The sequence below is a fragment of the Barbus barbus genome, assembly GCF_936440315.1.
Source record: "Barbus barbus genome assembly, chromosome: 29".
Taxonomy (NCBI): domain Eukaryota; kingdom Metazoa; phylum Chordata; class Actinopteri; order Cypriniformes; family Cyprinidae; genus Barbus; species Barbus barbus.
Genome location: NC_136757.1, coordinates 14,489,439 through 14,503,827, shown reverse-complemented (window position 1 = coordinate 14,503,827; position 14,389 = coordinate 14,489,439). Strand labels below are relative to the sequence as shown.

The 14,389-nt window shown below is 37.3% G+C and overlaps 1 protein-coding gene across 1 annotated transcript in view; it reads left to right on the top strand.

Moving 5' to 3' along the window:
* Positions 1-14,389, top strand: part of LOC306849087 (Fanconi anemia group C protein-like) — a gene marked incomplete at its 3' end in the record, with an annotated part of 34,588 nt that overhangs the window by 20,014 nt on the left and 185 nt on the right. Inside the window, exons 6-14 of the mRNA XM_079383943.1 lie at positions 528-592; positions 779-943; positions 1,048-1,204; positions 5,780-5,835; positions 6,185-6,284; positions 6,560-6,647; positions 8,640-8,733; positions 12,326-12,500; positions 12,618-12,809. Of these exons, the coding sequence (XP_079240069.1) occupies positions 528-592; positions 779-943; positions 1,048-1,204; positions 5,780-5,835; positions 6,185-6,284; positions 6,560-6,647; positions 8,640-8,733; positions 12,326-12,500; positions 12,618-12,809 (1,092 nt within the window). The remainder of the gene's footprint in view (positions 1-527; positions 593-778; positions 944-1,047; positions 1,205-5,779; positions 5,836-6,184; positions 6,285-6,559; positions 6,648-8,639; positions 8,734-12,325; positions 12,501-12,617; positions 12,810-14,389) is intronic.

Below are 14,389 nucleotides of genomic sequence, written 5' to 3'. Positions count from 1 at the left end.
CATTGCGTTCTCTCTCAAAGATGTTTGCGTTCTCTTGCAAAACTTTGCGTTCTCTCTCAAAGATGTTTGCGTTCCCTCGCAAAACATTGCGTTCTCTCTCAAAGATGTTTGCGTTCCCTCGCCAAACTTTGCATTCTCTCTCAAAGATGTTTGCTTTTTTTTCACCCATCCTGAAATCTTTCTACCACCATGAGCTCTTAGGGGCTCCGTAGAACTATTTTTGCTTCTGAAGTTTGAAATTTGAGAAGGGTTTGTAAAACTAGTCTAGTGATGGACAAATAAAAAAACCTTTTTAAAAATGCTTTGCTTTGTAATTATACATCACCAACAAAAACGTGCATTGTGAATATTAGATACAGTATATTGCTCAGCCCCAAATGTATTTTTCACTCTCATTTAAATGAGAAATTGGCTGTCCATATGTGACTTCATAATCAGAGACTGAAACCATGTTAAAGTTTGAAGTGATTTTTAAACTGCGTTAAATTGATGAAATTAAAGGCAAACTGTTGTGCTGTCACTTTCAGGTTGTGTCACTGATGACAGAGGAGGTCATTAAAAGCTGTGATGGCTTGCCAAACACATCAGCCAGGTAATAAAACTTTAATATCAATCTGGACAAACATGTAAATTTGTTTGTGTCTTACACACCTGAAAAATATATTTTCTCTGACATTCAAACAGTTTGTTCAGTTAGTATTACTTAGCACTATAAAATTGTTTTGTGACAAATAATCCACTCTCACACTTCAATTATTTATTTGTTTATCCATTGTAGGTGTTCAAATGGGAATATTCATGCCATGTCAACGGCATGCGCTGCCTTGGTCACATGTCCTCAGATGTCTCCTCTCATTGGAGCTCTGTTGAAGCATTCCATGTTGTGTGGCTCTTCCTGTCTGAATCAAGAGCTCATTAAGGAAGTCAGTGAGGCCTTGATCAGGTGAGTGTCATTACAGTGCAGCATTGTCTCTTGTCCAATGTGACCAGCATTTAATGACAGAACATGGATTATGTTTGTGTTTTCTGTCTTTCTCTCCTGCACAGTAAGAGGCTTGTGTTGGAGGATGAGGCCGTAGTGAATCTGTGGTGTTGTAATCCCACCTGTCTGGAGGGGGCAGCAGTGAGCTTACTGGAATCTGTGCTGTCTGACCATGAAACAATGACACAGAGTCTGGACAAACATGTTAATGACTCATTACTGGTGAGCTTGATTTCTTCTATATTAACATTTTTCTTTTCTTGATTCCAAAAGATTGAGACCACATTAAAAGTATGATTTAAATCTTTAAAAAATTTAAACCTGAAAATAAACAAATGTTTGTTCAAATGACCTTCTTTCCTTCTTATTTTTCTTTCTTTCTTTCTTTCTTTCTTTCTTGAATACATAAAAAAAAATTCCCAGCTTTTCACTTTTTAATATGTTATTCTAATATAATATTACTTGAAAAAGAAAAACTTTTTATCATAAAAATACAAAACTGAAGTATTTTCACCAGTGATATCAGACGTTTTGATCTCACATTGCATATTATCAAAATATTAATAGCCATAACTTAAAAACCGTTAAACAAATATTTCAGCACCTTATGGCAACAAACCATCATCATGTTTATTAGCAACAGTTCACACTGTTATGTTTGATGGCAACTAGTACCACATGTCATAATATTTGCTTCGGTTGCTAATTAATTTGGTGCTGCTGTGTTGACAGTAAAACTATGGTAGTAAAGAAGGAATTTGATGGTCTGTTGTTGATACGCTGGCCTCTTTTTGAGAACAGAAACATAGCGTGATATGAAGCAGGCCTGCAGTCCATACACATCTTTATGAGGCTGCTTCATACCTACATGAAAAAAGTTCAAATAACTAAAATCAAGACCTCATTTACATGTCTGTCTAAGGACGTCAAACAGTTGTCATGTATCTTATGTTTGAGGTTCGTTATGATCTGTTTAGCGTCTCATTCTGAGCAGTACAGACAGGTAAAATGAGCCCCAAATGCAGCTGCATACAACTCTTATTTGTATGTGCTTGAGAGCAGATTGAACTCTGCGGTGTGTTTACGTTGCAGGAACAAGTTGTTTAAACTGCAATCAAAAAGGGGAAACCAGAAATTAGTTTCACATTTCTGTTTTCATCCACCTTCCTCAAAGCTAAGATCCAATAACAATAAACAGCATCTTCCAGCATTCCACTGCCAGAAAGAGGATGTTTTTGCCATGCTGTAATTGACCCTCCCTGAAGTGTTAGGAGAAGGTATGGATGAGTGTTCGGAAAGCCCATCTGTTTTCACTAGGGAAAGAAAGCTTCAGCCTTCATAAAAAGTGAATGTCCTGTTATCTCTTATTTGAGTTTTTATAAAAAAAAAAAAAAAAAGATAATTCCTTCATCCTTGTGTTGTTCCAAGCATTTACTATTTTTCTTCTGTAAACACAAAGTTATTTACACCCCCAATTCCAGAGAAGTTGGGACATTTTATAAAATGCAGTAAAATCAAGAATCTGCGATTTGGTTATTCTCTTTAACTTTTATTTAATTGACAAAGGTACAAAGAACAGATTTCCAAAGTTTTCACTGACCAACGTAAATGTATTTTTGTAAATATGAACAAATTTAGATTTTGATGGCTGCAACACACTCCAAAGTTGGGACAGAGGCATGTTTAACACTGTCATGTCAATGGTCCTTTTAATTACAATGTTTAATTGTTTAGAATTGAGGATAGTAATTGTTAATGTTCTGCAAGTAAAAGTTTTGTCCAATCTGGCTTGATACAAGATTTCAGATGCTTAGCAGTCTGTGATCATCATTGTCCAATTTGCCTTTTCATGATGAGCCATACAATTTCAATAGGAGACCGATCTGCTGGCCAGTCTAGCACATTCACTCGGTCTACGAAACCACGCTGTTGTAGCACATGCAGAATGAGAGCTGGCATTGTTTTGATCTAATAACCATGGACTTCCCATGAAAGACATCATCTTGATGGCAGTATATATCTCTGAACAATCCCAATATATGCCTCCTTGTCAATAGTACCTTTGCACACATGCAAGTCACCCACGCTGTTTGCTCTGCTGCACCCCCATACCATGACAGACGTTTGCTTTTGCTTCTGTTGCTAATGAAAGTCTGGATGGTCTTTGGGACTGAGAACTCGAAATCCATTTTTCCCGGAAACAAGTTGAAATGTGGACTCATCTGAGTACAGCACACATTTTCACATTTTCGTCTTTTTGACTTTCTGAGATGAGCTCTGGCCCAGAGAACCCGGCAGCATCGCTGCATAGAATTGATGTGTAGCTTTCTCAGAGAGTAACAGATATTCAAGTTGCATTTCTTGATGCAGCAGCAGACTATGGTAAATGACAGCGGTTTTCTGAAGTACTCCTGAGCCCATGTGGCTATATTTAACACCGCAGCATGACGGTTTCTTATGCAATGCCATCTGAGGGCTCAAAGGTCAAGCACATTCAACTGAGGTTTCCTGCCTTGCCCTACATGTACTGTGATTTCTCTGGATTCCCTGAATCTTTTCACAATATTATGTATGGTATTTGGTGAAAGACCTCAATTCTATGCAATTTTGCATTGCGAAATGTGTGTTTTGATTTGTTTGACACTTCTCTTGTGAAATTTTGCACAAAGTGATGAGCCATGATACAGCTTTGCTTACAAAGACTGAGATGCTCCTAATATACCCAAACATGATACCTTGACCTATTACTAATTCACCTGCTTACTGTGAACTGTTTCAAAACAGTTTAACGTGGATATTCTAACCTTTTCACTTTTATTTTGCCTCTGTTTCAACTTTTTTGGAATGTGTTGCAGCTGTCAAAACCTAAATGTATTAATATTTACAAAATACATTTACGTTGGTCAGTGAAAACTTTCGAAAATTTTCTTTGTACTTTTTATCAATTAAATAAAGTTAAAGAGACTGAACAAATCACAGATTCTTGATTTTATTGCATTTTACAAAATGTCCCAACTTCTCTGGAATTGGGGTTGTAATAAGAATATCATGGCCACTCATTTCCATTTAATAATAGTCAATAAGGACAGTCGGTCAAGCTAAAAAAATAAAACATAGTGTCGTAAAAATCTTAATGTTGGCAAAGTGGGCAAAACTGCTTCTACTCAAAAATAAGCTTGTGTGATAAACAAAAGAAACTAGTTTTTAGATTATATTCCTCTCCACTGTAGCTCTTCACAGCTTCAGTGCCCTTTCACTTTCAATATATGGAAAATAGCAGGCTAGAAGTTATTAAAAATATTCCTTTTTGTCCCACTAAAGAAAAAAAAGTCATACGTTTTTTTGAAACAACATGAGGGTAATCCTAAACAGGAAGGCACCTGTGAACTGGAGAGACCATGCTACCTTTCAAACGTTATTAACAGTAAAAGCAGGAATATTGTGAAACATTATTACAATTAACTGAGAAAATAACTCTCTTTCTATTTTAATGTATTTTAAAACAGAATTTGCTCCAGTGATGGCAAAGCTGAATTTTCATTACTCCAGTCTTTAGTGTCACATGATCCTTCAGAAATCATTCTGCTGATGTGGCACTTAAATGTGCACACAAATTTGATTATTATCATCATTTTGTGTTTCTTGAAACTGATTAAAAAAAAATTCAGGATTCTTTGATGAATTGAAAGGTCAAAAGGTCTTATTCAAAAATTATTTTAAATAGAAATCTTTTGTAACATTATAAATGTCTTAACAGTAAGATTTGATAAATTTAATGCGTTCTTGCTAAATAAAAGTATTAATTTCTTGAAAAACATCTTAATGACCCCAAACTTTTGAATAGTGTAGGATGATTGTGTCTGAATCGGTTATCTATGAAGATCAGACAAAGATTTCAGCTTCAGATGCATTTAAACTTTTGTGCGAAAAATTGCTTGTGATTGCAGTTACAGTCTTTTTCGTTCATTGGTTTATGATATTGGCTGTGAGTTGGTGAGCTCTGTATCCTATGATCTCTCTCTCTCTCATTTATATCGCTCTGTCTTCTGTTTCTGAGACAGGATCATACCATTTAATGTTTGTTGCTGAAATGCGTCTCTTTTTATTGGAGCAGCAAATTGGCGGCTTTTGGCAAGCGTTGAATAGCCGAGGTTACGGGAATATCTGAGATGCTTTGGGGGGCTTCGGAGGGGGGTGTGTGAGGATTGTGTGTATGTGTGCGTGCAGAGGGGAGATGAGGGTGCCTGTGGGCTGGGTGGGGCAGACGTTTTAATGGTCCCAAATGAAGGAGAGAATAATGAGGCTTCTCCCTGTGGCCTGCACGCGCACACACACACACACAAACACATGCACAAACAAAGACAAATGCTCTAAGGATCAAAGACCGCAAGGGCACATGTGGGCTTTCTGGAGCACTGATGTTTTGGGTCTGGATGAAATGTTTTTATGACATTCTTTGCCCGTATGAACTATGGGTATATTAATGAAACCTGTTCTATTAAAATATGAGCATGTAAGTTTACGTGCTGCACCAGACATGCATGTACAGCTGCTTGGATGTAATTTTTTACTCTCTTTCACATTAATTTAAAACAGATGATATTGCTGTATAATAAAGCAATGTGCATTTTGTTGGTAAACTTGGCTGTTAAACTTGCAGCATTGAATTATGGGAGAGGTCTGTAGGAGATGCCAACAGGTCCTCTTTATTATTACAGCATTGCCCCCTAGTGGTCGAGAGAGGAAACGACAAAAATGCATTGTACCTAATGCTTTGCAATGTTCTTCCCCCACCAGCCTCAAGCTTCAGCCGATCACTGTCACATCTTCCTCACAGTCAATGAAATTTTCAGGTGAATATCATATTTTTTTGTGCATTTGATTTCTCTTAGTTAGATCTATGGAGTATCTTCACCACAAAACTTCATAGAAAGTGTTTTAGACTATCTTTAAAACCATTCTTCTTAAATCAGCTCAGAAAGGTAATAAAAAAAAAACTGTGGATTCCATCTTGCCCATTTAATAATGCCAAATAATTGTTGATTTAAAAACTCTGTGTTGCTGCATCCTTAATTATTTCTCATTAGAATTTAAAATGTTAAAGTAAATAAGGCCATTTTACCTACACCACAGCAAATTCATTTCAGAAACAGTGTAAGTTTATATATATGTGTGTGTGTGTGTGTGTGTGTGTGTGTGTAGGAATGTGCTGATAGAGATTGATGAGAACCTGGCCGTGAGAGCCCTCATCCAGGTTTTCACTGTCTGCTTCCTCCAGAGACTGACTGGACAGAAACCCCAGGTACAAACTGACTTCATGAAGATGAATGTGTCATTTCTCTGACACTAGCAGCACCAAACTGAATCGCAAAAATAATGATTGTTTCCAAAAATATTGAGTCCCACAAAGGCCATAAACGAGAGAAAACAAGACTGAGAAATAATAATGCATCGACTCTGTGGAATTTCATATGATTGGCAGGTCTGTTTGGTGCCACTAGTGGCTCTCAAATGACACAAAAGCGGTGTTTCATATTTGGAGTTGTTGTGATATCTGTATGCATTTATGATTTGTAGGATCGTCTACCACTCAGAGCCTTCTTCCTACTCGGACACCAGCCACACCCCCTTATTCAAAACCATTACCTCACTCTGACTGAAATTGGCTAGAGATTCATTTGAATCCTTCATCCTAAACCTCCACCGTCTGAAGTCTCCAAAGCCTGGCCTTATCTCCCTCCCTCCATCAGAGCAGTCCCAAACAAACAGGCTCCTTCCTCCTGTACCCACCCTGCCTGCCTCAGTCCGGTCCTCTGATATCTATCTCTGGCTTGGCTCCCAAAGGACCCGGGCTCTTCAGTGCCTCCTGAACTCTAGAGGTTATCCTCACAATGCTACCTATTCTATAACCAGCACAACAGAAGAATAGCTGCAGACCTCAGGTGTCTGCTGCTCCAGGGACTCTTTTTTAGGATTATTTGTTTGCACTGTTTCAATTGTCATTGTACATGGAATGATTGACGTGAAGGGGGAACTTCGTCTCTGAAAGGAAACTCATGAATGCCGGAGCGTAGTTATTTACCTCATCAAGCTAAAGATAGGCCATGATTCTTCGACTCTGGCATTTCTTAAAGGGACAGTTCATCCAGTGAATATTTTCTCATCAGTTACTCACTTTTAGGTCATTCCAAATCCTGATTTGGCTATTTACCAGAAAGTGAATGGACAAAAACTTTAATTGATAGTTATTGATTTAGGGAAAGGGGAAAAAAAAGGGAAAGGGAAGTGGTGTGTGGCCAAAGTATGGTGACCCATACTCGGAATTTATGGTCTGCATTTAACCCATCCAAGTGTACACACAGTAGTGAACACACACCCAGAGCAGTGGGCAGCCATTTATGCTGCGGCGCCCAGGGAGCAGTTGGGGGTTCGGTCGTGGAACTGAAGGTAGAGAGAGTGTTGGTTATTCACTCCCCCCACCTACAATCCCTGCTGGACCTGAGACTCGAACCCACAACCTTCGGGTTACAAGTCCAACGCTCTATCAATTAGGCCACGACTGTCCATAATTATTAATTGTTAGAGTTAAGTTGGCTGTGTTCGATTTTTGAGAATCACTTTAAGCTGTTTTCATTTTCATTCAGAAATATTCACTATATTTTACAATTTAATTTTTCCTTTGACTCCAGTCTTTACTATCACATGGTTATTCAGAAATCATTGTAATATGCTGATTTGGTGCTCAAGAAACATTTTTTATTGTTATCAATGTTGAAAACAGTTGTGACGTGCAGTATTTTTTGGAAACATTAAACATTAGATGATTTTTGACTGTTGCTTGACTTAAGTTTGGTGGCCCAGTAGTGCACGACACAACGAAATCTCCACAACAGAACAAGCCGCAACACAACAGAATTAGTACAGCACAAGACAACAGAATCAAGCCACATCACAATGGAAACAAACCACAACACAATGAAATTAGCACAACACAATAGAAGCAAACCGCAACACAATGATATTAGCACAACACAACGGAAACAAGCCACAACGCAATGAAATTAGCACAACACAACGGAAACAAGCCGCAACACAATGGAAACAAGCCACAACACAATGAAATTACACAACAAAACGGAAATAAGTTACAACACAACTAATACTAGCCACAACACAACGAAATTAGCACAACACAATTAAATTAGTCCTATGCACTGTATTGTTTAGATTTCGTTGTGTTGTGCACTACTGGACCACCGTACTTAAGGGATATTTTATCCAAAAAAATTTATTTTGTCATGACACTTGTTCTAAACCATTTTTTTTCTTCTGCAGAACACAAAAGAACAAATTTTGTTTTTGTTTTTTGTTTTTTTCCCCATATAATGATAGTCAGTGGGGTCCATTGTTGTATTTAATGAAATTTGGGCCTAAACATAAATGTACAGTGTTAACATTTTTTTTTTTAAGAAATATGGTTATAATAATTTGAATGATAATATGGCAGATGGGAACAGCTCTTAAGGTAAGTTTGGTCAGGAACATTTTGAAGGGTCAAACTTAAGATTTGTTATCAGTTGTTAAGTTCACCTCATCCACCTGGAAATCAATTTCGAAAATGTCTCATTTCTACATTTTTCATTTCACCCCCTTTCAGAGGTTCCAAGGGAAGCCTGGCTGGATCATCTGAGCTGGATCAGAAGTTTACTTCAGAGCGTGACAGAGAATGAGGACGCGGGGGAAGATGTCAGGTGAGATGAGCTCCAAGACACCCTACACTTCATTGCTCTCTTATCGTCAGCAGTGCTGTTACTACAGAGATTTCCCACACAGTAATCCTGTATGTTTCTAGCTCGGACAGGCTTGACACAGGTGGGTATTTGGACACAGATGACCTGATATTCAGTGATAGGTTTTCACCTGAAATACATAGCTGCTTTTCACAAATGCTTGTCCAGGAAAAAGTGTCTGTCCATACCAAGTAGTAGTATCAATGTCTTAAATAACAAAATTGTACTTTATTTTACAGTACATGTACTTCCCTGGTACATACATGGTAAATATCTTGTACCTACAGGCAAATGAGTGGTAACACAAGGTACTTACCCAAAGTGTTTGTACATGGTAACTAATAATAAACACTGCTGTATTTAACAGTCGTACATGCATAGTAATTAGTTTGTACATGCAGACAAGTGTGGATAATAACAGTCACTTACAGGTAGTGCCCGTACATGGTAACTAATTAGATTCTCTACTATACTTACTAATGTATATACATGGTAAATATGTAGTACGTACGGACAAGTGGGTACAAACAGGCACATCCTTACAGTATCCGCATATGGTAACTAATAAGACACATTACTGTATATCAATGGTCGGCAACAGGTGGCCCGCAATAATATCTGGCCTGCGCCCATAGCCAGATTATTTTGATAGCGGCTGGTTATAGATCAATAGATCTGTCATGACAGCAACAGTTACTCACAATCAGAGTATGTGAGCGGAGCGCGAGTGGAGCGGTGTGAATTTGAATGGAGCGAGGAGCGGATTTTTTTTTTAAGTCAGAGCGTCGTGGTTTTCACTCGCTCCAAGAGCGCTCCATCACGAGTACAATTCATGCCAACGACCCGTAATATAACTGCATATTTAGCAAGAATTCACATGTTAAACATACACTGAACAAAAATATAAACGCAACACTTTTGTTTTTGCCCCTATTTTTCATGAGCTGAACTCAAAGATCTAAGACTTTTTCTATGTACACAAAAGGCCTATTTCTCTCAAATATTGTTCACAAATCTGTCTAAATCTGTGTTAGTGAGCACTTCTCCTTTGCCGAGATAATCCATCCACCTCACAGGTGTGGCATATAAAGATGCTGATTAGACAGCATGATTATTGCACAGGTGTGCCTTAGGCTGGCCACAATAAAAGCCCACTCTAAAATGTGCAGTTTTACTGTATTGGGGGGGTCCGAAAACCAGTCTGTATCTGGTGTGACAACCATTTGCCTCACGCAATAAACTCAAGCAATTAAACTGCAATTGCAAGTTAAAAAGTCATAATTCTGAGACATAAACTCGCAATTCTGAGAACATATCAGTCTTTTTCCCCCCTCAAAACTGGATTTTAACTCGCAATTCTTACTTTATAACTCGCAATTGCGAGTTTATATCTCACAATTCTGTGTAAAAAAAAAAAAAATGGTGCACTTTATTTTACAGTCCTGTTTCCATATACTTATTATGTACGTACTGGTGTATGTACCTAATGGTTAATGTACAGAATAAGTTATGTGGTCAAGTTGGGGGTATATACATGGACCAAGGTACTTGTTGAGTAATTGATGGTAGGTGCCATTGCAGTTTGGAACTTTGGAAGTTGGTTGAGAACACGGCAGGGAACTGTGCAGCACTGCATAGTGTTAATACATAGCAGGCACGGCCCTTTTAAATAGGGATTGGAATAGGGAGTGCAAGTGCAAATATGAGTCTGAAAATGATTAGGATTACACTTAATAACACAATTATTAGGAATGTACGTCATCAAAAATCCCTATTGGACCAATTAGTTAAGAGAATCAGTGTCGTTAAGATAAGGCAGTTAACTGCAATGGCACCTACCATCAATTACTCAATAAGTACCTTGGTTCATGTTTACACCCCCCAACTTGAGTACCGCATAACTTATTCTGTCCATTAAGTAATAGGTAAATACACCAGTATGTACATAGTAAGTATATGGAAATAGGACTGTAAAATAAAGTGCACCATTTTACATAAATATTACACAGGAATAACCAGTTCTTAACAGTCCTACACAAGCAATTGAAAAACAGTCCTCTTTTTATTAGGTAAGGTTAGGACTAACCAAGCGTACCGTATATACCAAGTACAGTATGTGTCTTGTTTATCACATAATACCACATTTTTCCTTAGGTGCTACACATTTACCATGTACAGTACATATCATTAGTATATACAGTAATGTGTTTTATTAGTTACTATATACGGATGCTGTAAGGATGTGCCTGTTTGTACCCACTTGTCCATAAGTACTACATATTTACCATGTATAAACATTAGTAAGTACAGTAAAGTATCTAATTAGTTACCATGTACGGGCACTACCTGTAAGTGACTGTTATTATCCACACTTGTCTGTATGTACAAACTAACTACCATGCACTGTTAAGTATGTATTAGCCATGTTTCTTATTTGTTACCATGTACATATACCTCAGGTAAGTACCTTGTGTTACCACTCATTTGCCAGTAGGTACAAGATATTTACCATGTATGTACCAAGGAAGTACACGTACTGTAAAATAAAGTGCTACCCAAAATTGTTGTAATTCATGAAAACTTTGTTTTACAAATCTCTTCACACTCTCTTCAAAGTCCATTTATAATATATGTGCATAAGTATAAAATATATTTTTAATTTAGACAGACATACCATGCATTTGTTTTAGTGTGAATAGACTTACTGACAGCAGTTCTTTTCAAATTTGGTCTGAATAAATCTATTGAGAAACTAATTTGGTGAATTCTTTCTTTCTTTCTTTTTCTTATTACTAGAAATACTCAGGGAAGGATCAAACACAACTTTTCCATACATAGATTAGAGAACACTTTAGAGTAGGGAACACTTATTCTCTATTAACTACGACCTTTCCCTCAATAAATTCCTAATTTGCTGCTTATTAATAGTTAGTAAGGTAGTTGTTAAGTTTAGGTATTAGGGGGTGTAGAATAAGGTCATGTAGCATAAGGCATTAATATGTGCTTAATTAGGACTAATAAATGGCTAATATTCTAGTAATATGCATGGTAAAAAGCAACTAGTTAAGAGACCCTAAAATAAAGTGTTACCGAGAACATAATTATTAATTATTAAATGGCTTTTACCAAAACATAATACTAAATAAAAATATATTGCTTTCAGTTGTAATTGTTTTTCACAGTATTTTTAACAGTTATAATAATAATTGATACATTATCGGCGCAAGCTGCATTTTACAGATTTCTCTGATTATTAACCAATTATATGGCCTGATGCACGTGTGTCGTGTATACAGTTCTAGTAAATTACATGCATTTTAAGCAATAAGAGTTTCAGCTGCAGGTGTCATCAGGATATTATCAGAGAATAAACTAGAACTTGAGAGTTCAAGAAGCTCTTTAATTTGAGCAGCTGTCAGTGCAAATCTCTCTTTCTCTGTCCAAACTCACTCAGCCTTGTTCCTCCATCTCTCTTCGTACTGTAAGCCATATGTATCAGTAAATAATTGTTAGGTTCTTTCTTTGTGTGTTTGGGTGGATGGTGATTTTCCAGGGCGTATCAGGCTGTCTTTGAGGCTTGGTTCCTGCTGGTGCAGTGTGGGTATTGGGTAGACGCAGCTGCTGAGCTGCTTGTTCTGGCAGCGCCTGAGAACGCCGAGCCGCTGCTGTGGCTCCTGATGTTCTTCCACCACCCCACCAACAGAGGGCACCAGAGATCCCAACAAACCGTAAGAGATCTAATTATGGAGCTGAAGTCAGTCAACCTTACGTCACAAGTTAAAAACAGCAAAGTGAAGCAGACTGGAAAATTACTGATGGCTTCCTCCTCTTTGTTTTAATCTCAGGCAGTGGCCAGAGAAGCATGGACTCATCTAAGGATACTGTTTCTCACTCGTCCTCCCCCTCCCAGACACCTCAGTGCTGTGAAAGAGCTCCTGTCCTCCTCCCTTTCAGCAAACCTCATTTTGCATTTGTTTTCAAACTTCACCGTCTTTTCCCACGGACCTGTTAGCATTATCACTGAAATAACTGACAAGGTGAGGGCCTCACTGATTCAGATTCAACACATTGTAAAATAACATTCACCTCCTCAAATGCCAAGGGTTTGTTCATGTGAACCCGGTGGCCTATTCAAGACGAGACGAGGGCTGTGTGCAGCCCAATTAAGTTGTCATCAGTGCCTTTATTGACCCTATGCTAGTTCTTGTGGTATGCAGAGAACAACAGAATAAAATGGGCTGCTGGCTGTTCACAACACATTTAAAATCAAAAGCGTTTCAGTCTCTCTCTCTCACTCACACACACACACACTGTACAAAAACAGGTTTACACCCAACAGCTTTAACGCTGAGAGCTGCTCCCTTATGGCAAGGTAAGGCTGAGTTTTAATAAAGTCACCTCAGCTTTGTTTACATACAGTGATAGTTTATGCAAAAAGCATAATTATTCACCCCCATGTTGTTCTAAAACCATGCGATTTTATTCTGTGGAACACAGAATAAGCTCTGACACTGACAAACAGAAACCAAAAAGCATCATAAAAAGTTAATGTGACTTGTCCAAGTCTTCTGAAATCATATGATAGATTTGTGTGAGGATTAGACTAAGATTTAAATCATTATTCACTATTGGTCATCTTTCCCCCTAAAAACTTTTAACTCAACTGAACGAGTTTGAACTGGTCCAGAAGAATGATTCATTGATTGAAAGAAAAAAGAATGATTCAGTGATCTGATCACAGTGATTCTTGCATTAACAGCTCACTGGAAGGGGATATACATTGAATAGTTTCACTGATACTAGTGAGAAAGTAAAGTAATCGTGCTTTGGTAATCGGGAGTTTAAAAAAGTCGTGATTTAAAAAAAAAAAAAAAAAAAAGTTAAGAATTTTTATCTAATTCTTTTTATCTAAATCTATATTGTGGCTTTTGCTGATATGATTCAGCTTTTCTCAATTGTTTTTTTTTTGTCACAATTTAGATTTTTTTTTTTTTTCGTAATTATGTAAAAAATGTCAAGTTGTATCATCTAATAATTTCAATTTTTTCATAAAATGTGACAATTTAAAATGTATTTATTTTGTCAAACTTTTGCCATAATTTCAACCTCCTAATTTCAATTTTTGATGTAATTCTTATGATTTATTACAGTGATTTGGCTTGCATTTCTTTCACCTTGCTTATGGCATACCAATGTTTGAGCTCATTTTTGGTCTTTGCTTGTCTTTGTCTTTTGGCCTCAGACCTTTTCTGCTTCTTCAGCCATACATGTATTAATTCTCCCTTTGTCTTTGCTGGTAAAGCACAATAATAATTGTTACATTGTCGAATTTTTGATTTTTGCACCAAACTACATATGCTTCTAGTGTACAGAGTGTGAGAATTTTCTCCGATGTTTAGTCAAACACAATGGGTCACATCATTAAAGCTTTTATGAGAATTGTAAGAAAAAGTTTTTAAATTGGCACCAAACTATTGCATCTTTTGAAAATTCTTCTCTGTGTTCCACTGGAAAAATAACAGGGTTTGCAATATGAGAGTGAATAATGAATATTACTTTACTACACATTTCATGGGCTCATCTCAATAACTTCAGTGGTCCTGTGGAAATTGTGAGG